Source organism: Perca fluviatilis, chromosome 21 (genome assembly GCF_010015445.1).
Source record: "Perca fluviatilis chromosome 21, GENO_Pfluv_1.0, whole genome shotgun sequence".
Taxonomy (NCBI): Eukaryota; Metazoa; Chordata; class Actinopteri; order Perciformes; family Percidae; genus Perca; species Perca fluviatilis.
The window spans coordinates 25791190-25816225 of NC_053132.1; the positions used below are offsets into that span (position 1 = coordinate 25791190).

General features: G+C 40.6%; 2 protein-coding genes across 10 annotated transcripts in view; both read right to left on the reverse strand.

Annotated features, from left to right (window-relative positions):
* Window positions 1–14099, reverse strand: part of si:dkey-94l16.4 (transcription factor 20) — a 17744-nt gene extending 3645 nt beyond the window's left edge. For 2 of the 6 annotated variants that reach the window (XR_005637804.1, XM_039787923.1), the window contains exons 1-6: window positions 13902–14099; window positions 10031–12780; window positions 4222–4315; window positions 2844–2896; window positions 2597–2667; window positions 1–30 (exon numbers count right to left, since the gene is read on the reverse strand). The exon at window positions 1–30 is cut by the window's left edge. Coding sequence is in view for 5 of the 6 variants with exons in the window: in XM_039787923.1 (XP_039643857.1) it covers window positions 2620–2667; window positions 2844–2896; window positions 4222–4315; window positions 10031–12775 (2940 nt within the window). In the remaining variant the exon portion in view is untranslated. Of the gene's footprint in view, window positions 31–2596; window positions 2668–2843; window positions 2897–4221; window positions 4316–10030; window positions 12781–13549; window positions 13851–13901 lie in introns of those variants that run through there. The other 4 variants (XM_039787927.1, XM_039787925.1, XM_039787924.1 and 1 more) reach the window with 4 other exon arrangements.
* Window positions 14100–15620: 1521 nt separating this feature from the next.
* Window positions 15621–25036, reverse strand: part of LOC120550927 (myosin phosphatase Rho interacting protein) — a 54979-nt gene continuing 45563 nt past the window's right edge. For 3 of the 4 annotated variants that reach the window (XM_039787904.1, XM_039787907.1, XM_039787906.1), the window contains 8 exons: window positions 22625–22772; window positions 22308–22425; window positions 20083–20242; window positions 19741–19854; window positions 19391–19477; window positions 19103–19265; window positions 18210–18295; window positions 15621–16367 (listed from right to left, as the gene is read on the reverse strand). In XM_039787904.1, coding sequence (XP_039643838.1) covers window positions 16296–16367; window positions 18210–18295; window positions 19103–19265; window positions 19391–19477; window positions 19741–19854; window positions 20083–20242; window positions 22308–22425; window positions 22625–22772 — 948 coding nt within the window. In that variant the 3' untranslated portion in view covers window positions 15621–16295. Of the gene's footprint in view, window positions 16368–17710; window positions 17787–18209; window positions 18296–19102; window positions 19266–19390; window positions 19478–19740; window positions 19855–20082; window positions 20243–22307; window positions 22426–22624; window positions 22773–25036 lie in introns of all 4 variants that reach the window. The other variant, XM_039787905.1, reaches the window with a different exon arrangement.

The window sequence follows — 25036 nt, forward strand, 5'->3', positions numbered from 1 at the left end:
GAGCCCCTGTAGGATGTTGCATGTAGATGTCTGGATGGATAAACAGAAAAAGTTATTTTAAAGTGATGAATTAAATCACATTTCTTCTTGTTCTGGAGAAAAGGCGCTGCCTCGACTGTAATGGGTGCGGATAAAAAAAAAAAAAACACTGTCACATAATTTGCAGAGCTGCAAAGATGAATTGAATAATCCATTAAGCCCAGTTCAGACCAAAGACTCGCGACGAGATGAAACCGTTTTAGAATGACGCAGGGAAAAGTTGCAGCGGTCTGAACCAGCCCATCTCAGCTGGACTCAACCCAGCTGATGGTTTTACTATGACTCAGCCGTTCAAGTCGCAGAGGCTCGTTTTAGAACGTAAGAGACGTCACCTGTTTCAACAGCCGATAGAGAAGTCAGCTGGTAAAGTCAGCTATAAACTATAGAAATAAAATGATCTATAATCCATTTTATTTTTATGTTACAAACAGCTGGTTGAAATGGCAGAGTTTTAGACGGAGCCTCAATGACCACCCGAAAGCACGGTAACATTTTATGGTCAAGCGACCTAGAGAGTGACTGAACAGAGTGAGCGCCCAGCAGCGTTACAACAAAGCAGTGAATCAGAGAAATATAACATGTTTTTCGCAGAGTCATCCCTAGAAATGCAACTGTAGCAAGCATCTCAATACACACTAACGTTATCCACATTCATATTTAGAAGAAACCAATTATATATCCAGCTACAAACAAGCCTAACAGTCGGAAGTTAGAACGGAAGTAAAAGAGGCGTTGTTATGGAGATGATGCACCGTTTCGTCTCGTCGTCGCATTGGTGTGAACTGGCAGCTTTTAGAAGGCTGCAGACTGGCTAGTTGCAAGAAGTTGCAAGTTTCAACTCGTCTAGTCACGAATCTTTGGCCTGAACTGTTGCCATAGTTGCCAACTATTGAATTAAATTAATGGCCAACTACTTTGATAAATTCTCTGATGCCAGCTTCTTAAATGTGAATATGTTCTAGTTTCTTCTCTCCTCTGGGACAGTAAACTGAATATATTTGAGTTGTAGACAAAACGAAACATTTGAGGACGTCATCTTCTGTTTTAAATTTAAACCAGGTCCTGTGTTGTGTTGAATGTTATGTCTCGGTTATTATTTTTGTTATCATTGTTTCTGTGAGGTATTGAATGTTGTTTTGCTATTGTGATCGTTGTTTAATGTAATTATGCACTGCAATGTATAGATGCACAAGTTTTGGGCGGACTCCAGGAAGAATAGCTGTGGCCCCAGCTAATCCCAATAAATCAAATCAAATGTTGGGCTTTGGGAATCACTGATCGACATTTCTTTTTTTTCCTCTTTTTTTTTCATTTTCTGACACGTTATAGACGAAACAACTAATGAAGAAAATAATCGTTAGTTGCAGCCCTAATAACTTATTTCTCTAAGACCAGCTGCAGTCACTGCAACCATCGGCAAACAGAACAAAGCAGAGGTTCCCCAAGGGAAGCTAATGTGGCCACATCAGACTTGAAACAAATTCAACTCAAATGCCTACTTTTTTCAATTTCTTTCATTTCATTTAGCTGATGCTTTTATCTAAAGTGACTGTAGGGTACATTTCAATCAATGTACCCCTAAACACCAGCAACCTGTTGCACCAGCTATGTAAGTTCAATTCCAATAGTGTTGGATTTGCACCGTACAGCTTAGTTACAAAGTATAGTTAAGATGTCCATGACAGACTACTTCACTTTGACATTTATGACACTTAACATGCACGCTTTGTATTGGGCTAACAGAGCTAATGGCTACAGGTCAAAACAGAGTATTAGTTAGCTCCATGGTTAGCTCACCGGGGCGACCTAGCTTCTGCAGGAGAGCAGTGCTCATCATAACCTCTGTATGAGCACTGATCTCCCACAGAAGCCCAGCACGGGCAGTGTGCAGTGCAGAGCGGCGGCGAGTTGCAGTCAGTCAATCAGCCAGCCAATGAGACATGAACACAAAGGGAGGGGCCAACAGTTTCAACAACCACCTGGTTCTCATTCCCAGGTCGTCAAATACTGACACCAAAGGGAGGGACACACATGCACTCACAGCCATACCGTCTACCAAAACAAAAAACAGAGAAGCTCACACACAGAGGGAGAGTGACTTCACTCTCTGCTCAGGACACCATTACTCTACTAGCGTTGTCATTACAAAGCAAATATTTGTTTGCTGCTGTATTAATGTTCTCAATGTCGAGTACAGAACCTTTAAACAAGATTTAAAGAGTTACATTTGAGAACGGAATTTGGTGTGCTGTTTTTTTTTGTTTTTTTTTTACCTTGTAGGGCTATATATTCTAAATAGGGGAACTTGGTTTGGTTGATTGTTCAGTAAGTTGCAAAATAGTCTTAAAAACCAACAACATGAAGAAAAAAAAATTGTGATAAGATTGTGGATCAGGATCCTGCCAGAAATAAAAATCATATATTTTTGCCATTTCGCCCACCCCTACTTCAGTCTACTTTGACACCGCTTTGGAGACTCATGAGTCATTTTCTTAAATTTGACACTTTTTCCTCCAAAGCTGCAGAGGATATGAAAGCAGAGCAGGTATTTACTAACCTTATGTGGTTTCTGCTAACTTGTCACCTGTCATCCCATCGGTTCCCTGGAGGGGCTTTGAATGTCTTGTTCTGGGGATGGACGATGAATCACAAAATATTTTGCTAACAATACAGTCACACATGATATATTTTAAACAGCAGACAGCTGGGTTTATAAAGCAGAAAACCCCTAATTCTCTAGATTATCTGAACAACTTTCAATTTTCACTAGTCAGAGACATTTAAGTGCAGTTATTTCTGCTCACCTTGTGCTTTTTACACTTCATGGAAAGGTTTTCTTCAATGAGTACACAGTCTGCTAGAACAAGAACAGAACAGGGGTTAAAGATGCCACACTGATTCCTCCAAAAGGTGGAGGTGTAGGCTTAGCGGAAGTACAGTAATAACAGCCAACCGCACATCACAAAAGAGCTATTTACAGACCAATACACTCAGCCACTCTCACACAAAGCACCAGTCGTGGGTGTATTCAACCTAATACTTTAACAGATACAATGGTTTTTTTCAGATTCAGACACTTTATTATTCCCAAGTGGCAGCTTCCCAGTCCATACAGTCGGGTCCAACAAACACTCACCAAACAACAGTTAAACACGTAAAAGACGCCAGAGAAAATTAAAATCCGACCCTGGATTAAACACAAACAGTATGCTTTCGACAGGAAGTTCGGAGCATTCACCGTAGCCTACGTAAGTGGTCTGATGTTTATACTTGTGTGCTGGTATGTGCGTCGAGCCGGCGTGTGTGTGGGCAGTGTCGCAAACTTAGCGACTTTTCAGACCCCCTTAGCGACCTTTTTTTCACAACAAATTTTTTTTCGCGACAAATCTGGTGACTTTCTGTAGAAAAGACTTTGTTAAAATAAAAAAAAAAAATAAAAATAAAAAAAAGGCACCAGTATTGTCCAGCGAGCACGCAATGTATTTCTCTCCTGTGGCCACCAAAACAGTCACCTCTCTCTTCTGTTGTGTGACTGAGGAGCAGCCCCCCCCCCCTCTGTGCTCTCTCCTCATGTGCAGCAGCACTGAGCAGGCAGGTAGGAAGGGGAGAAGGGACAGGGTGCGGGGGCCGGTGTAGGTAGGAGAGACAGCGGCAAACGACGGGAGAAAGACGCCGCTGAGCTGGCCTGGCCCTGGGCAAGCCAGCCTTCTTTGAGAATTAGCGGGGAATGCAACGCTACCGAGCCACGGCCGAGAGACGTGCGTCGCCGCGACGTGTAGTTACATTTTGAAATGCGTGAAAAAGCCTCGGAATCTGAATCGAAAACGTTTACAAGCAAACACATTTACAAAAACATAATGCCCATAACAGGTTTGAATATTAAGAGCTGCCTAATATTCATTCGAATATCATTATTTTTTTAAATATTGGAATGATATTCGAATAACGAAGTTCGGAGTCAAAGCCCTAATGTTAACATATCATAATCTAAACCTGGACAAATAAAAAACCAGAACAAACTGCAGGGCTAGATACCACTTGAAGTAAATTGAGTGAACTGACCCTTTAAGATTATAGAAAAATAGCTATGCAGCCCTGTGCCTGTAAACATGCACGTGGATACGCAACTGTACTTTGTTCCCATGTGATGTGTGGAGACGGAGGGCAGAGATCAGCACTTACCTGACTCCAGAGCACACCTGTAGTGGTACTTGTTGGGACAGCCTTTGAAGAAGCAGCCCAGTGTAGCACCCGGGTCGCTGCACGCTGAACACATCTAAACACACAGCAGATTAAAGGTCGGATGAAGACATTAGGTACGTGTCTGCGAACAGCGTGCTCGGATGAAAGATAAAAACTTCTGATTACCTTACAAACAAAGAAAGTGGGCACAATCTCTCCACCGGACATTTGTTAAGGATGTAAAAGCCATAATCTGGTGGCCTCTGGCACATTCTGATGCCACTATTCCATCATATACACTGATAGTAATTATTGTATATTTAAATGAGTTTGCCTACACGATTGTAAACATAGTGAATCACTGTAAAAGGAGAATTAGGCTTCTTGTGCGTTTTAGCCCACACAGTCTGCAAATAGCTATTATTTAAAACCACGCCTATTCCTGACTGTCAGAGTCGGTTGATTTCCACTACACTCTAGCTTCCATTTGGGTGACAGCTTTCCTCTACCTTTTCTTCTCTATTGATATACTCCACACCTATAGGCAGTAAGCAAGTCTGATTAATAAAAGGACATTCACTGTGTTACACACAAAGCAGGGGGAAATTATTGAATGACAGGATAACCAAAAATGTAAACCATGAATAAAATGTATGATGTGGAATGTGGGAAAAAAAAAACATATGATCATATAGATTACTGCAGGAAGTTCCATTAGGCTCATCATATTTTATTTTGTATATACATGATTTGGGGCATCTGACAGTTTGCATAATTGGTTAATGGCAAGAAAATACAAAGCATTTTAAACAAAATTACAGAGCATACATTTTCTTCGTATTACATAGGCCTGATACTTCGACAACATTGCCTGTTTAAGTGTGTTTGCAATGTGTCTTAGAGATGGCTCTGCTGTAAAAAGTGCAATGTAAATAAAAATAATTTTTTCGTTAATTTATTAAGCCCATAAAATGTGTGGAAAATGAATGAAGTGCTTTCAGTGGACTTTTTACTGCTTAGCCTACTGCGCAATCGGCAAGTTGTCCCCACCTGTGTTATCCGAAGTAGCCCATTTAATGAGGATGTCCCCTGTCTGTTAGGGGTGCACCAATCCGATATTAAGATCGGATATCGGTCCCGATATTGACAAAATAGCTGGAACGGGGATCGGAAAAATTAACAGATCCACCGGCCGATCCAGATTTGTATTTACTTATTTTTTCCCCTCTGTCGCACGTGTGTCGCATGCTGGAAGAGCTGAGTGTACAAATTCAATACATTACATCTATGTTATTTTGTCTTAGTTAGGAAAGTAATGTTTAGTTAGGAACACTGTTGGTCATCTTACTTTAAAAAAGTAATTAGTTACAGTTACAAATTACTTCTCCCAAGAAGTAATTGAGTTAGTAACTCAGTTACCACATTGTAAAAGTAATTAGTTACTCAGCAAAGTAACTGTGACGTTATTTTTTATAGAACGCCATTACTTTCTATAACATCTTTAACGTCAAAGATGTTTATATTAACCGATTGAAGTATTCAGCTCGGCCTTGGTCACCTGTTGCTGACCCGAAAAATCGAGCGTTGCTTGTTTTAACAGAGCTGGAGCTCACGCTAGCTGCATTTGGGCTCTGGGTCGGGTTAGCAGCAGCAACAAGTGTCGTGTTAGCATGTGTTGATGTGAGGGGCTTCATAAGATTCGAGTTGCTTGAGGCAGACGTGGATAAAGTCTTTTTTCCTGGGCATAGCGTGCATGTTACATAAACATTCTTGACTTTATTGTCAATGAGCGAGAAGTAGTGCCGGTACTTCCAATTCGAGAACGCTACCTTTGAATTTCCCTGGCTCGTCGCTGTCTTGGGTTTAGTGGTAGTCCGAGCGTTCAGTCATATGCAACGGTGTCATCATCCCCCCCCCCCTCCAGGCAGCTGATGTGCAGCCAAAGCCTGACACCTTGCGCTTCATTCAACCAAATTGTAGTACCGCGCCACTTTACATTCTCAGTAACGATAACGGCGTTGCAACGATGGGAAAAGCAATTAATTAGATTACTCCTTTACTGAAAAAATAACGCCGTTATACTTAAACGCCGTTACGCCCAACAGTGGTTAGGAAAGTCTGGTGCCTTTAGTCTCTTCCACATGGTGGAAGGACGGTATAAGGTGGAAGGTATACAGTGTATTATTAATTCAACAACGGTATCGGATCGGTATTGGGTATCAACAAATACAAGAAGCCCAGGCATCGGTATCGGGACTGAAAAAGTCGGATCAGTGCATCTCTACTGTCTGTGCAATCAATGCGGTTCTTACTGTGTTTTCTCATCAATTGTTTAACTAATATTTGTTAAACCCTGAAGACCACACTCTACTCAGGACACAACCGCTCAGCTGAGCGCGCGCACACACACACGCACACACACACACACACACACACACACTATAGGGGACTGATACACACAGATTGGCCTGTTGCTCTATTATCGTGCTTGCATTATTTTGAAGCAGAGGCTATTGCTCGTAAAATGTAAAACTCCAAATAAATATAATGAAGTAGGCGGCTAGACTTATATGAGTAACCAGCTGTTTGGACAGCAGCCAGCGCTTATGGAAAGCTCCGTCAGGGTTATCACTCTCGCAGAACACTACACCAAGAAAGCCCTTTCTGTGAATTTTTAAACCTAAAGGCTGTATTTACCAGGAAGGCACTTCTATGGCCTTGAAGTTAGATAATTAAACTAAATACATTTTTAAGAATAAGAGGACCCGTAAACACATACAAATCACTAATATGGCTGCAACTGACAATTATTTTCATTGTCGAATGTCTATTAATCTGTTATTTTCTTGATTAATCAATTAGTTGTTTGGTCTATTAAATGTCAAAAAAAAAAAAATGTGAAAAATGTCAATCAGTGTTTCCCAAAGCCCAAGATGGCGTCCTCAAATGTCTCGTTTTGTTCACAACTCAAAACAACAAAGATATTCAGTTTACTGTCATAGAGGAGTGAAGAAACTAGAACATTTTCACATTTAAGAAGCTGGAATCAGGGAATGACTCAAACCAAATAATCGATTATCAAAATAGTCGATAAATTTAATCGATTAATTTACCTAATTGATTAATCTTTGCAGCTCTAAACATTAACAATGGCTGTTCTATCCCAGTGTCCCAGTAACTAATGAGAGTGAACCAATACACCTCACAAATTATAATATTATTTTAATATGAAGATTAATTGGTCAATGCCTGCTGGCCAATTATTTAAAAATGTCTTCCGAGACATCTGCAGACAGCCTTGTCAGTGTGACTGCTGTAGAACAGAGTTAGCCCTTTGTGTCAGTTTTGCAGATGGGCGTCACGGTAGCAAGCTATCAAGCAGCTAAACTAGCTTACAGGGCTCTAAAATAATTATATGTGCGTCCTCAGTCCTACTCCAGACAAGTAAAACATTTAATCAGATTTATCATTTGGGATGGTTGTGGGACATTAACAAACCAACGGTTTCACGGAATATAATAACACAATAATAGAATAGCATAGACTATTCAAACATTTGACACAACGCTAATAAAAATTTGATCTAAAAAATTTGACGCAACGTATTATTGCTGAATTTAAACAATGCATTACTGCCCAACACTAGTACTCAACAGCTGCCGCCACTGGCAGCATGGACACGGAGGTTAAGAACTTTTTAGGATACAAAGCCAACAGACTGGTGGAAAGTCAACAGGGGGAGATTCCCCAGACTGGCAAAGCTGGCACACCAGTACCTCTTCATACCAGTAACATCAGTACCATCTGAGCAGGTGTTTACAGCTGCTGGTCTGATAGTCGCCAGGATGATGACGACATGCTAATTTTCCTCAACAATAACAAGTAGGCAGAAACCAGGACCCTGTAAGTCTGAGATATTAAGCATTATTCTATTGTTGCAGCATTATATTTAGTTGTTGTTAAGCATCTTTCTTATAAGACAATATGTTAGTGGAGATTATTTTTATGAACGTACTCCGCATGCCATATATCAATGTGTTAAATATGTCCAGGCCTTTACGTATTTATATAGGCCTACATAGACCAAGCAATCCTGTCAGAGAATATGCAACATGTTGCTGTGGAAATAAATCTTTGATTGAGGAAAAAAAAAAAAAAATAAAAGCTTTGGTATACAAGCAAACTATTACGCTATGTTTTAATTACGATTAATGGATCCATTTATCTTTACTGTTACCAATGAATTTGCAACCCCAATATACACACATTCAAACCCCCAAAGTTCCATATTTAGGTCATATGGAACCGGACAATCTCCATTAGACATTCACTGAGGAAGACTGAAATGCAGTTGAAAGCTAAGTAAGTAGACACTGATCTAAGAGTTTCCAAAGGGAATAATGAACATTTCCTCTCAAAAAAATACTAATTTGATCTGAAAATGTGAGCTGCAGAATTGACGCAACAGGCCGAGAGCTGAGTGAGATTTTTCTGTCCGCTCGGAAAAGCTTTTAAAGAGCAGCTCTCTTTTGAAATGTCCCATTTACATTTATTGAATTATAGACCAAAACCCGTCTTCACCCAATTTGGAACAGAGCTTCAGAGTGGCATGTCAAACATGAATCTCAAGTTTTGCATTGATAGCAATAACTGTGGCAGAGAAATTGCAATTGCAAATTTACATTCATTGAGTTATTGGCCAAAACGTGTTAATTATAGCTCCCCCTAATAGCCGATCTTCGCCAAATTTGGTATATTGCCAAGGGGTGGCATGTCCAACAACCATAAGTTCAGCCTTGATAGCATTTACTTTGGCCGAGATATGCTAAAGTTTGGGTTTGGTAGCTAGCGACAAAATTTAGTTTGTTCGTAATTTGCGCATATTTTAACATAGCAAAATTATTTTTATACATTTTGGTCGATCTGGAGATGCTATGTGCAAATCGGTCGCGCGGCCTAGGAGGAGTTCGAAAAAGTTGATTTTGAACATTTCACGATTTGGGGAGGAAAATACATTGCGGAAATGGGCGTGGCCTATGTCATGTGATTCGAATTTGAAGTCGCTCACTGTAGTGAAACAGGTGAATCCAAACATGGGTCCAATAGGCCAAGCCCACTTTTACCAATCAATACACCATGTAGGCATGGCCTCAGCATTTAATTTGGCCAAGATATGTCATACGTTTGTGTTTTCGTAGCTAGCTACACAAATATGTTAGCACGTAATTTACTTATTTTTTTAAACCACTTAAAATGCTTTTGATAACTTTTTGTCAGGTCAGTCTGAAGATTCTATGTGCCAAGTTTCGTGCAGATCGTTCACATGGCCTAGGAGGAGTTGCGAATGTGTGCGATATACGGTATGGGAACAATAGGGCTAAACGCGTTTCTGCTATAGCGCCACCTCTTGGCAAAAGTGTGTCATTGTGTCCGAGGGTTCCACTCCCGCTAGCATTTACAGTTTAGGCTGTAGCAACACTTTTAGCTACGGAAAAGTAAGAACAAGAAGAAGAATCTTTGCGATTACAATAGGGTTCCCAGCTCCGCTGGTACTGAGAACCAGTTCTCAGCCTCCTCGGGCTTGGACTACTAATTATGCATGCTACTCATGCTTTGATTTGATAACCCATCTGAAAATCAGTAAGTATCCTAGAGGCCTAGAAAATAAGTAAGTAAACAGTCAGACTATTTGTGCATTATCGCTCTTAATGTTTTGTTAATTTCCAGCTCCATCATATCACATCCACCACATCTCTGTGTGGAATTGAGTAACAATACATTCACATTACTGGCTTAAAGTGCAGTTTACCGTCTCCTGGGCCACCTTGACAGCCTCCTCCAGTCCGTAGACTTTGCCCTTCACAAGGAACACGCCTGCGGACCAGATGCCGCAGTCTTCATGAAGCCAGTATTCACAGGGATCCAGAGGCAGTACAGGCGGGCTGTACCAGTCCTCCACATCAAGAGAGCCAGCATCTGACCGAGCCCGCTTAGCTGCAGGGCTGCCAGTATTGTCAGATGTCCACCGGTGGCTCTCCAGGAGGCCCTTTTGCTTCAGGTGAGCTCCTGGCCTGAGGGGCCTTGATGTGGGTGGATTGGCACTCTTTCTCCCCCTGCCTCGGATACTGCAGGACGAGGAAGAGTCTGAATTGCTGTAGTCGTCCTCGTCCTCTTTGAGGCCCAACATGCTGGCTGGTCTTTTGGTGCTTGGCTGGTAACCTTCTGGGTAATAGGGGCCATGGAGGTCACCCAAGTCCATGGCGTTGGCCGCCTGCCCACACAGGCAGCACACGAGAGCGCGCTGGTGCTGGCTGTTCGTGGATGCTCGGCCCAGCTGCAGACAGGAAGTGCTGGGTACAACTGCAGAATTGAAGCCACAGGGGTGAGCCTGCTGATGTTGGCCCTTCTTCTGTTGTGTCCTTACCTCCTCGGGGTAGTTTATTACAGTACACAGTGATGACGATAACTGCTGATGCTTTACGCGGATGAATGGAGAGAAACCGTCTAACCGAAAGTCCCTTTTCTCCTCCTTGTAGTTGACATACTTCAACTTGATCTCTGGCTCCTTGGGGGAGAACATGGAGGGAGACTGGCTCCATTTGGGTTTCTGTTGCCTCCTCTTGAGAGTGCCAGCCCCCTTCGTCTTGGCAGTGGGAGATGTTTTGCTACCTGTAGCCTTGCCTTTGGCTTTGCCTTGGCTTTTCTTTGGAGATTTTGATAATGGTGGTGGTGGGGAAAATCTTGCCATATGAATGTCCATTAAGGGGTCAGGGTGAGAAAGATGCTCTGGCTCCTTTGTGTTTTTGTGCACATACGGAGGACTTGACTGTGATGATGGTTTTCTCTTTGAATTCACATGGCTAACCTGTGGTGAGTGTGCAGCATGTGAAACATCGTCTAGCTCCTTCTTTGACTTCTTGTGCACAGCAAACTGAGGGCTTTTTGGAGGTGTGCTGCCATTAGACTTTTTAGAATTATTGATTTCAGAATCAGAGGTAGAGTCTTTGCAACTGTCAGTTTTAATGTTAATAGTTTTATCCCTTTTCATTGAAGTTACTGCTTTTTGTTTCATTGTTTTCACTGAGAAAAGCACTTTTGCTCTGCTTTTCCTTTTTCCTACTGACAGGGTGTCATTCCTCTTAGGACTGGCTAAATTAGAATCACTAGCTGTTGACTGGGACGCATTTGCTTTCTTATTGGTGCGTATACATCCTGACACTTTATACCTGCTTGAATTTATGTTCATAACTATAGCCTCTAACCGCGTTCCTCTGCCGGACCGCAGCGGCAGCTTCTTTTCTTTTAAAGTTCTCTGTAGTGCCTTTGCATTCCCGTTCATGTGAGGAATGACAGTCTTGAGTTTGTTTCCTGAAACATCTGACACACACACATCATCTGTCAAGTCAATCAAAGGCTCCAACACTGCCTTCCGTCTATGGACAGGCTGCTTAACACATACATCATCTGTCAACTCAATCAAAGGCTCCTTATTTTCAGCACTTGAATCTAACCTTGTTGTACTATCGCTGATGCCAGAGCCTGGCTTAATGGCCACCTTTGTCCTCAAGCCATCCCACGCAACCTCATCATCAGTTGTCTCTAGATAAGAGTTGTCGCCACTAGGTGAGCTGGAGGCCTGAGGCAGGATTAACACATCCTCTACATTGTCCAGTGAGGTAGCGGAGGGGGAGACAGGGTCCTCCAAAGGACTGATGTACTCCCTGCTTAGTGAACACAGGTCTCTAGTAGCACCCACTCTGTCCGGGACAACCGCTGGGTCCTGTTTTTTAGACATAAGAAAGAGCACATCAGAGCTGTCCCTCTTCACATCCTCCCCTGTGGCAGGGGTGAGTGTCTCCGGTGAGGCTTCAGCACATATTCCTGAACTCGAAAAGCTATCATCCTGTCCATTCTCCAAACCACCATTCTCTTCCCAAAAAAGGCTGTTTTCCTCTTTGCCTTTTACACGCTCATCCATGTCCCTGTCGCTGGAAATGACTCCACCATTTAACTCTTGAGGCTCCTTCGTTAAACAGTCGTTCTCTGGTCCCACCTGAGCCTGAGACAATGAATGAAAAAGTTCTCTCTGAGTGGCGAGTTCCAGGGGCCCTCCAACCAAGTAATGCTGGTTCAGTGCATAGCCAGTATCCCCATGTCCTTTATCTGAGTCACAAGGAGAGTGGGCGGACAACTTGCTTATAGGTGGCACACCATATAGAGGCGAACGCCGAGACAGGGAGTCGTGAGTGGAGAAGACGTGAGACCTGCTCACGTAGGAGAGGGTGACTGTAGTGTGGGAGAAGGCATTGTCTGGTTGATCCCTTGATTGGAGAGTGGCGTCCGAGGTGCTGGTCTCTGAGAAGGGTAATCCGGGGTTGCTGGTCCCCGTGTTTGGGTACCAACCGGGGCTCCTGACCATCTGCAGTGCATCGAGGGACGTGCTGTTGAGGACACATTCCTCGCCTTTCCTGGTCAGGTCAATCACAGTAGGGATGCTGGAGGTGGAGAGGTCCTGAGGCTGTAGATCATCTAAGCTCCCAGGTGGCTGCTCCATAACAACTGCAATGGATTAAGAGGAGAAAATGAAGTGTTGCAGTTTATAAGAATGAGTTATATCAAGGAGGAAGCATAGCATATATTTAATCATCATTACTCTACTACACGTTGGTCAACAACTCTTTTTTTTTTTTTATCTAACCAGCACAACTGCTCTTTTCCAGGAACTCGAGGTCCTAGTTTAATTACTTTTGACCACAAAGCTACGTTACCATGAGTTATCACTTTGTTGGTGTGTTATTTTAGCACCGACTTTTCCCTTACAGCTAAAGTCATTACGTTGACATTAGCTAGGAAACTGGCGTGTGCTTAAATTTCAATAACGTTGGAGAACATAGGATAATTGACAATTTAGCTACGTTTTGACCCATTTCCAATTTACATTACTATTGTTGAATGTTCGCGTTGTTAGGTTCAGTAAATAATGTCTTTCCAGACAACTGGCTGACTTTTTACCATCAGCGTTGACAGGTCAGGGTTGCTAACATAGTTAGCTTTGCTTAGCCACAGCTAACGTTAGCTAGCTAGGCCCGGCTTAGCTCCGGCAACGTTGCTGTACGCCGAACTACATTAAATATCTAGCAGCTTAAAGTGATTTTCGTTATAGACAGAACGTCATAGTTACAGAACGTGACTTGAAAGCTTTTACTGATCGATAGCATTCACTCTTCATTTCGGCGAGGTCTACTCCCCCAAGAAGCACATTATTATGATAACATGCCAACTTTTACAGCTTAGTGGTCCACATTGTCGTCCACTAACGTTAACTTACATTACGACTCTTAGTAACTTTCTTGCAAGAACAACGGCCAAACCTATTTTAAAATGTAATGCCTTGCTTCAAAGGGTGTTATTTTCTGTAGGCATACTACATGCATACCGAATTGAAGAGTAGATCTTAGCGGTTAAAAGAAGTATGATTTGCTTTCTACTACATTACAAAATTCAACGATTAACCACGTGTCATTAAATTGCGGATCACTTTTCGTCGAGTTTGGCAACACGTCCTCGACATTTACGAGAACGGTACGCATCGGGGCAAGGCCCGGCTGGTTGAAACAAAGACAGAGCGGAGGGTAACGTTCACGTTAATGCGCTGCGCTGTGCTGCTGATCCAAACTTACCTGGACGGGAGTGATCGTTTTAAAACGTCCAGTTACGAATTCGTCCCACCCTGCATCTCTTTCAACAACCCATCTAACGTCACTCTAACGAATCGTATTAGTACGACAAAGACAGAAAGCCCAAATTAAATAAAAATCTACACACTTTCCACGAACACACTATGATAGCAGCAGTGTCAAGTTGTTTAATGTATTATCTCAAACTTCCGGATGCCCCTTTCATAATAAATGTGATGCGTTTATTTTTTTTCTTTTACATGAAATAATACGCATAAAAAGTACAATTAAACCACATATCAAAAGGGTGGAAATTACAAAATGCATAATTCCTCTGAATGTTAGTAGGAGGGCACACTATTGTTGAGATCAGTCAGAATAATTTCCCCTTGACCCAGCTATTGCATGTAGTGTCAAAGCTTCAGCAAATTTAAACCAGTGACTTTCTTTAATATACTGGTAAGTGGTGATTATTGAAATAAATATGTCATTAACAAAGATAAAAACACGAGTGGAATTTGGGATTTTTTATATTCACAAAGGTGCCAAATGAGATTGTCCAGCAATTTAATATTTCCATTAAATTGGGGGCAATTATGAGAGCCATTTTAGAAAAAAGAATGATCAAAGTCAAAGCAGCAGAGGCTGAAATATCCTGACTTTTTTCTGACAAGCTCCAAAAATTGTAGATGTGCTTTCAGCCATGACATGTTCCTCGTGAGCTGAAGTTTGCTCAGTTGTCATGTTTAGAACTCCTTTTGTAATGCAGAGCACAATCAAAGCTAATAACTGTAATTTCATATAAATTGTAAATACTAACAGTTGTGTACAATAAAATTGTTCATTTTCATCATGTTCATTTATTTGACATATTCTCTGCGGTCTACATTGTTGCACCTCATACTGATAAATTATAAACACACCTGTGAGTGATTGCAATACTGTTGGCAGACAGAGGCAGGAAGTGTGCCAGAAACATTAGTGCATTAATAAATCATTAAATTGGGAGTGCTGTCCTACTCATCATTTTTGAAATAGTCCTAATATATGTACTTTATAGCAATTGAACTGAAAAACTATTGGTCATGTTTTTAATTGCATTGTATTTTTTTAATGTGTTAAAACATTAAACATTTTAAACAGTCACACAACAAAACGGGTGCAAAAATATTTATTGCTAATAAACCTGTAGTCAGTTGGTGTATATTTGCTTTATATTTACAATAATAGAGTACAGAGGAATGGGAATGTGAAAGAAAAATCCCAACCATTTAAATTTAAATAAATACAAAGGGACTGCCACTAAACAAGAATACAAACATAACCAACTCCAACAACTCCTATACAGCTGGACCAATGATTGCAGTGAGAAAAAAAAACAATATAAATTTTGATATATATCATATATATATATAATTTATATATATAAATAAATGCTATATATATATATATATATATATATATATCATTTATATATATATATATAAATAAATGACATATACAGTATATATATCATTAATATATATAATTTATATATATAAATAAATGATATATATCATATATATAACTTATATATATCATTTATATATATATATATATATAAATAAATGACATATGCAGTATATATATCATTAATATATATAATTTATATATATAAATAAATGACATATACAGTATATATATCATTAATTAATTAATTAATTAATATATATATATATATATATATATATATATATATATATAAATTATAGTCAGTGAATCCCATCCGTACGCATTCAGCTGTCGCCGTTCCGCGGGTATCTCAAATTGATTCAAGAATTGCAGAGAACATCTATTTAGTTAATTTAGAAGTCCGACAATGAAGCAACATGGTAGGTATATGTTTTCTTATACAGACGAGCACTTTTGTTACATAGCTTGTTTACTGAGCAACACTTCCATCTGTGCTGAAATGATGGAGTGGTGGAGCGTTAACTTGCAGAACTGAACACCAGACTCATTCCTATGGTTTTGTTATGCAAGTATTACTCATCAATATGTAGTTGTGTTTAGCCTTTAAACATCACATGTATGCCTTTAGCTAGCAACAGTCTAGGGAGTTAAAACAGTAGCTTACACAGTCATAGTTTTAGTGTATGCATGACAAATGCTCAATTAAAAACAGTATTTACAGTAAGACATTACAGCAAAAAGAATACAAAAAATGTCACAGTTAACTGAAGTGCATGGAATGCAATATCTTGACATGGAATTCAAACTTCATACCATGTTTTTTTAATAATATATGATCTGTGTTTTGTGACCAGTGTGTAGTGTTACTACATAGGTAATTGCAGAGATAAAATATAGTGGGCTTCTAAACATGCAGCAAGTTAAGTAGACATGACACTGTTGCTGTCAAAACTCCTTAGTGTCTTTATTTTCAAACAGGTGGAGTTTCTGCTCAGCTGTCAGCCCTTCCTTCAGACTCTGGAAGGATGAAGAGAGAAAAAAACAGATGTTAATAATGTCTAGTGGTGGTGGTGGGGGGTGGGACACACAGACGCCAAGTATTAATCTTTTATTAATCTAAATTGCACATTTTGGTAATATAATTATAAAATGAATTGCTTTTTTTGACAATCCCATTTTGCAGCAATAAAACTGAAGTGAGATGAACAAACAGAAATGTATCTTTTTAGATAACACAGATGTTGACAAAGTTGTCTTTTGGGGACATCATTTGAAGTTGTAAAAAACTGTAATAAATTGCCATATATCGCAATTATATCATATCGTGAAATCAGTATTGGAGTGATATTGCATTGTGGGGCTATGATAAATACAACTTATTCTGGACATATGTGCTGTTCCTGATCAGGCACAGTTTCCCTCGTCAGTGTAAATCTGTTGTCACTCAGTGAATAAACGGAATCATAAGAGCCCACACATTACATTACAGTTGATTGCAAACCCTTCTACAAGCTGTGTGCTATGGAGCCCTGAAAGCTCTTGTAACAGTAGCTAAATAATTTTATCCACCAAGCTAATACTAACATAGCTAGTTAGCCAACACTAAGTAGAAGTTCACATACAATATACTTCTATCTTCATAACATTATCATCTATTTGCTGTAGCATTAGTTGCTGAAATACTTAAGTGAACTGAATACATTCATTATAACAAAAGTCTGTCAGTTTCAGTCTGTCAACAAGTGACACAGTGAAGGAACTTTGATTGGTATCCCTTGTATAATGAGTAATACATGATTGTCTTAAGTTTTTTTTACTTTATTGTGTGATCATTGACAATTTGATGGGTGGGTGGTTTAATGTTTCTTTTCTCATAATGTCAAACTAAACTAAAACTAAATAGCATTAGCTAGATAGCTTTGTTAGTGTTAGATTGCTGGCTCAAAAGCTTAAGCTATTGTTACAAGAGTGATGCTACAGCAGTACTGAGTATATGGATGATTAACATCACCTGCACTGTAGTTTTATGACAAAAGTTAGCTGGGTGTTAGTGCCCAACATTTAGATACCAGTGTTTTCTTGCTGATTTTTGTTGGTTTTGGGGATCCACAGCAAGCAACTCATTCACAAAATGTATGGCCACTAATGTGAAAGGACACACAAATTTGTAATTATTAAAAACCAAGTGATATCTCAAGACACCGTATCGTAATTTTTTTTCTTCGCCATCACGTTGTCTGTGGAATGGGATATTTGTGCATATTAATGTGAAATAGTGACTCAGATATATTGAGTGCTTAAGAGGTGGAAGACAAGAGGATGTGCTTAAACCATCCGTTTGTGCATCTGGTTTGGTTTACCTAAAAGGAGAAGGGGAAGGAGGCCTACACGTCTTCAGCAGCCCTAACTGTCCCAGGGCATGTCTCGAATCACAGACTGAGGACAGAAGGGGGAAAACACACCAGCAAGTGTGTGTTAGACTACTGTGGTGTAATATTGTATCACAATCCCGCAGATACAAAGACCGCAGTCTTGATGGAGTCACAAAACAGATTTTTGCAACTCAGCAAGAACACTGCCAACAATGATGCAACAGTGGGCATGCAATGCTGCGTGCAACTTTGCAGGTGACCCGTAGATGGCAGTAAGTAATTTGAAACAGCTTCTAAGCCTTTGTTTGGTGGGAGATCTCTAATGTCAAAACATTCAGCAATTGGCTTTTTTGATGTCAGTTCTGAATCTCGCTGCTTAAGCAATATGACAATTGGTGATACAGATCCATGAAAAATCCAGCTTTTACACCACAGTGGGATGAAGGCATGATTTTACTCTTCATTAGCTACTTAAGAGGAAACCCACCTTTGACCTCATGGTGCGCTCTGAGCGTTTGGCTGCAGCAGCTGCCATCTTGAGGATGTCAGGGTTGCTTTTTGACTTCATGATATCTAGGAGGGAAGAGGGGTTAAAGTTTAAGAAAGGGTGTAGTCCTCAGGTGTACTGAATGCTAATTTAGGTAAGAACCACCAGGTACATTCTTAAATCATCACCTATGAGTGATTTTAGAGAGCTTGTCAAATTCACCAATTATCTCTTAGACACAAATGACATTTATGAGTGGTACATAGCCATCATACCAGGTGTGTACAGAAAGTCTGCCTTTTACCACAGGAAAAAAAAACACTTGTGGGACTGAAATATTATAATGCCTTATGGCGCCGACCATGAACTGCAACTTTAATTCCAGCCGAGGACATTTGTGGCACGCTTTCTCACTGATTTCCTGTGATCTCTTCATTATCGCTACAGTCTCTAAAAAAAGGCATAAAATGCACCCAAAAACAAACCAAAAAAAACCCAATGCAATAATAATATTCTGTTAATCATCAAAATGTTTTTTTTAAAGATTTCATTGGCATGGGGGACTTTTACAGTTCAGTGGTTGCTATGAAAGTTATCTCACTCTAAAGCTGGTTTCACACCGCTGCACAGCCACTGTCCGGACAGCTGCCTACCTGCAAGAGCGTTTCCACAAAAAGTAAAATGTTTAAAAAAAAAAGAAAAGAAAAAGTTTTTAAACTTCTAACGGTAACCGCCGGGGCGGCAGAGCAGAATCTGTGTGCGTTCACGTGGGCGGCAACCGCTTCATACCCGTACTGTCGTGATCAAAACTGCTTCCCCTCTGCTGCCTTCCCCTCATTGAAATGACTGGAGGATGGACTGGAAAAGACCCACTGTATTCTATTTGTTCATACCATATCCTCCTCGCTCCACCTCCTCCAGCGACGGCTCCCCAAGTGCCTCATGAGCCAGCTGCAGCTGGTCCTTGAGCCGGCTCAGATCCCGCTCTGCTTTGGCCTTGACGATGCTCAGTTCTGTGTAGATGTCCTTGTACTTATCTGCTGCATATTTCTTGTCCTGAAAACACATTGGTTGGCATTTTAGACAAAGGCTATTCATGTTGTCTCTTGGCTAGGAATTCATGGATGTCCCCAGTTAAAAAGGGCTTTATCTTAAAAGAAGAAGAAAAAAAAACACTGTACTCTTTGGGCAGCTTGGAGTTCGTCTTTCAGGGAGTTGATTTCCTGCTTCAGGTACTGGACCTCTGACTCCTTTACCCTCAGCATCACCTAAGAAAAGATGGAGGAAAGGAAAGCACATTAGTGCTCCAGAGTGCGACCATTTTCTCGCACGTGACCAAAAAGTGTGACTAAACATTTTCATTGGTTGGGCATTTTTCAATAGCACTATATGCTCTTGTTCTAAAGTAATTTAATCCTTCAAAACAAACCCATTGATGAAGCACTTCATTCAGAAAACAGACAGAACAGGCATTGAGATTGGTTGCCTGGTGTACGCCTGGCTGCGCCTGATGTGTTTGCTTGAACCTTACTTCTAACTCATAGAGCTCTTTTCCTTGTATTGTGGTGTTTGTGTCTCCTACTCCATCCTCTGATGTCATGGAGCGCATCTTGGTGATCTCTGCTGCGAGACGGTTGTTCAGCTCCTAATAATGCCACAAAGAAAAATCTTAGAACAGTTAAGCAGAAAGGCAAGTATGCTTTCATACATTTACATTAACATACAATTGTATTAATCGTTTCAAATCATAAAACAGAAATTATCTCCGGACACTTTCCATATAGAGCAGATCTAGACAGTGTTCCTGAGGAAATATTTGTACACAGGTGTGTTGTGTGTACCAGTGATTGTGTATTACAGTGGGTGTCTGCACCTGGTTGTGTGCGTTGAGCTCCTGGTTCTCTCTCTGACACTGCCTGAGGGCCTGTCTCTCGGCCTCAAGCGCCTGGGCCAGGTGGGCGTTTTCTAGGCATTTCTGGGAATACTGCTCCGACAACACCTCGATCTCCCGCTGGAACGAACACAGCTCCTCCCTGAAACATAACACAATACCACACTAAGAGAAAATCGTATAGCACCAGTTTGGGTTCAGGAATAAAAGGGTGAAAATACAGCTAGATGAAAAGGTTTGGTTTAGTTAACCAGTCAATCTTTACCGTTCTGACAGATTCTGTGGCCAGAACAAAGTTTATTAGGGTGGAATGAGCATCATCAAAACACTGGAGCTGTGTCTGTAATTCCATGTTTAGCAGTGTCTCATATAGCTACTTCAGGCATCATTCGCTGTGGATAAGGTTGACAAGAGGCAGGAGTTTTCATTTTTTTTCATTTTTAGACTAGAATTGTCACTATTCACTGCGTCAACATTGCTAGCGGCAGACGGGGTGTCGTGAACAAACCCGGCATTTTTAAATAGTTTAGCCAGCTGTGTTTTTTTTTGTTTGCTGCCTCCAGCTTCTTTTGAAAAAAAAATTGTCTTCTGGCTGTGGCAAACACATGCCAAGAATAAAAAACAACACAACTTTGACGTCCTCCATTGTTCTGTGTGCGTCGTGTTAAGTCACGGCAGTTTCCTGCACTGAGGGGGGGTACTAAATCTGCAATGGAAAAGTCGAGTCGGGTCGACCCAAGTACAGCTGGTACCAACAGTGGGGAATGTCATGTAGCTGTATATCATATTTAGACAACACAATGTAACAATCAGATCGGTGAAGCTGTTCTGCCGTCATTGTTATCCGTGAAATTAGCTGGAAGTAGTGGTGGGCGGATTGATCCAAATATTGTTACGTTGGTATTGATCAATACCAGTGTAAGTATGCACTGCTGTGGTTGTCTGTGCCGCTGCTTTCAAATGCCGCTCCTGTCACAGCGCAGAGCAGGCACACTTTGCTCCTCCTCCCCCCTCTTGTGATTTTATGTTGTACTGTCACATGACTCGGGGGCGCCAGGCAAACAAGCAAGCAAGCAGCCAGGCCCGGCGGCGGCCAGCCGTACACACATACAAGCAGGACAGAGACGGAGCAGAAGAATGGCAGAAAGGAAGAGGAGCGCTGTGTGGCTATATTTTCAAGCCAAAAATGTAACAGCAAGCTGTATAATTTGTAAAAAGGCTGTAAGATACAGTGTTAACACAATCAAATTCATACAAGCATATGAAAACTATGTCCTGGGTTTTAAATTATTGATAATCCAAAGGAAGAAAAAAAAAAAAAATCACAAAAACACTTAAGGTCATGAAAATTAATTTCGATTTAGCAATTTGATGATGAATCCACCTGAATTTTAATTTCTTTTTATCGGTATCGTATCAGCAATACTGGCCCTGTATTTACCTGGTATCGGATCGATACCAAATTTTGCAGTATCGCACACCACTAGCTGGAAGTGAATGTAGCTGCGGTGTGTTTTTTATGTGGACTGACGGCATCGGACTCAGTTTAAAAAAAAGCCTTTGCAATGTGGTAACTTAGGAGGCAATTTGGCCTTCTGTGCTCTGATTAATTTGGCATTATTACACCAGTCATAATTTAGTTTTAATGAAAACTCAAATCCTGGATGTTTTGGAAGAAGGAATTAATGACCGTAACAGGTGAACTACAGCTGTAAAAGTGAGTTTTCTTTAAGTGCTGTGTAGTGGATAGAGACTTTATTAAAGCCGTTGGTGTGTGCGTCAAGCTGCATGTGTGTGTAGGGAGTGTGTGGTAGAGCGAGGGAAAAGTAAGAGAGTGACGGTGAATAGCTTCGAGTAGCGACTCTAGAGTCATAGTGAGAGAAACAAATGGTGGGAAATCTATAGCAAGAAAAGTTAACCCTCTCCTTGATAACATGTTGTTTATGGAGTAGGAGAACCAGGAAATGAGTCGGGGGAAATGCAACGCTACCAAGACACGATGTGCGCCGACGTGATGTATCGTTACATTTTTCGAGAGGTGAACGTCCGGCGTAGGCCCGTGTCTCTGCGTACCTATGTACATAGCCACGGTGGAGATTTTATTTAAGTATAAATCATGCTTAAGACAGTAGCTTTGCATTTCAAAAACAGAATCTGGCCTGGTTCTAAACACCATACTGCATATACATATACTATGGATAACTTACTCATGCTGTCTGTGTATCTCCTCTATATCTGCATTTTCTGTGTTGTTGTTGGCCTTGCGAGCCTTGTCCAGCTCCTTCTCCAACTCTGTCCGGTGGGCATTTTTCATTGCTTCAATTGCTACAGTAACAGAAAAAAAGCTTTACTGAGTACAACTTTCATACTTTGTTTTAAAACTGTATTATTACTAAGGTAGGGTAATCAAATGAAAAAAACAAACATTTTAAATCAAATTAGTAATAAATGAGCACAATAGCAGCACTGTGCTTTCTCTGGTTTCATCCGTTAGGTCAAAGGTTATATTTAGGATGTTATTCACCAGCAATGGTGGCTGCTGTCTCCTCCGCCAGCAGTCGCTCCTTCTCGTCCTGCAGGTTCTCCAGCTCTCTCTGGTGTTTCCTCTGCAGCTCATCTATCACCTTCTGATGGGACTCCTCCATGGCAGCAAAGCCCCTCTCACAGGTGGCCTATGAGACAGGAAAACATGGTGCACCGGTGAGTTCATGGGCCTTTTGGACATGGACCAAAAGGTTCTCCTGATCATATAAGCTGAGCAGGAATAAAACCCTGGGCCCTACAATATAAGCCACACATCACCATCATCATTCATTTCCAGCAAATAACTTGCAAGCTATAGCCTGTTAGCCATAAGCAAATTGAGCCTGTGTGTCTACAAAAAGAGAAGAGGTATGACAGGATACACAATACACTGAAGGAATGCATAGACAATGAAAAAGGAGGGTAACAAAGGATATGCTGCCATTTCCTATCCACAGCTAAACGTCCACTGATGATACTTATAAAATGCTTTTTTTCCAAACTGAGCTTATGTTGGTAAATAGTGGCTGTAGTCTGCAGCTAATGCCCAAATCTTAATCTGCCTATAGACCAAATATTTGATGGAATGTATGGTTAAGATGATAATCTCATAAAATCATGAATAGCTGTCTGAGACATTGCAGTTTAATGTTTCTTCAGCATAGGGCATTTTAGCAATCATCTTGCCAAAGTAGCACCATTGGGTGGTATGGAGAAAGAGAGAAGACAAAAGAATCCTAGTCAACACACTTTTAGAAAAAGCCATTACACTGCTATTATAACTACAGTGCAAGTTTCCACAAGAAGAGATTTGAATGGCCTTTCCACTAGTATAACTAAAAACCTTGTCCTGCTTCCGGCCTCTATTCACTGCAACTAATCTGAGGACTCAGCCGACGGCTCTGCCCTGGCCTGCGTTCCTGTCTCTGCCTAAATCTAGCTCCAGCCAAACAGGGGAAATGGAGGTCCAGTGTGTTTTTACAGGGATAAACCCAGAGAGCTCAGACCCAGGAACCTACTGTGTGAGGCTGAAACATCTCCCGCACAGAGCAAATGTAAACTTCCTTCTCTGACATCAGACCATGCACAAGCTTAATTTAGAAGCACGTGAGGCTATGTATCTTGTGTGTTAATATATCCTGGGTCATAGTCATGGACTCACTATTCAGACACTGCAGAGTATTTAGTTAGCCAAGAGATATGATTGACTGTCTGAGCATCCAAAACTGTTTAACACTGCACCCCAAATAAAACTCACTAAGTCAAACCTTAAAAAGTACTCTGTCTCTACACCAAACTAGGGCTGTCAACGAATATTCTAAATTTGAATATAAATTTGACTAAACAGCACTACCGCCGGTGTCTGCCTTGCACGTTCTAGGGTGGGCCTGGGCCACTGCTCCCGAAACATTATATAGAACATTCATTTATTATTTATTTTGTAATGTGTAGTTATGTAGATCTTTCAAAATAAATGCTGTAGTTATGTCTCTGATTGTATTGGTTAGCCCTCTTATGGACATAATGCCCAAAAATAGTTATTCAAATATATTCGAACCTGTGTTTTTTTAGAAGGAATATTCTAACGTCATTTGGCCTCCATTGCTCCGAGTCAAAGATTATCGTGTCTAAACTTTGATTTGTTGTTATTCTTTTAAAACATTTTTATTTCTTGGATTGGATTCCAACCACATTTTCACAATTCCATTACCATTTTATAGGTATCTTTGATATTAACTTTAAATTAAAAGGACTTCACCTAACAAATTCGAAATAAGCCTTTTATTTAAGTCTAAGCAAAAAAGAAAGACAGGAAAAAATACATTTGTTACCAGTTTGTCTTTGGTAGGAACCAATGGTCTTAGGGCAGAGAGCCAGGGTGAGGAAGTGAGAAAATAGGGAGACTTACACACTGGAGGACTTTACACATTGTTGCTTTTGGTCTTTTCATCCGATTTGTTGACAGTAAGACAAATTTGGAATAACACCAGCGTTATCCTTTAAATGCAAAAAAATAAGCTAATAATAAACCATTTTAAACTAAAGTTGAATTTGACCATGCCTTAAAGAGTTGGTTCACACAAATCCCCAAAACACATTTCCCTTGCGGTTTCTAGTCATGCAGATGCAGCTTTAGTTTTATTTGCTGAGATTTTGGGATACACACTGCTGGAATTTTTCCAACTACCCCAATAAAAAAAATTGAGGTAAATCTCATCTGAGGTACACAAAGCATTAAAATATTAAATTTTAAAAAAAAAACATGTCAACAGCAACAAGATATTCCAGAGACCACGTTACTATAAAAAGTATTTATAAGGAACTGTTTTACCAATGGTAAAGGGTACCGTAAAGTGTCTATAGCCAAGAGTAACACTCTGTTGAGCTTTAATTAAATGTTATCTTTTTGGTT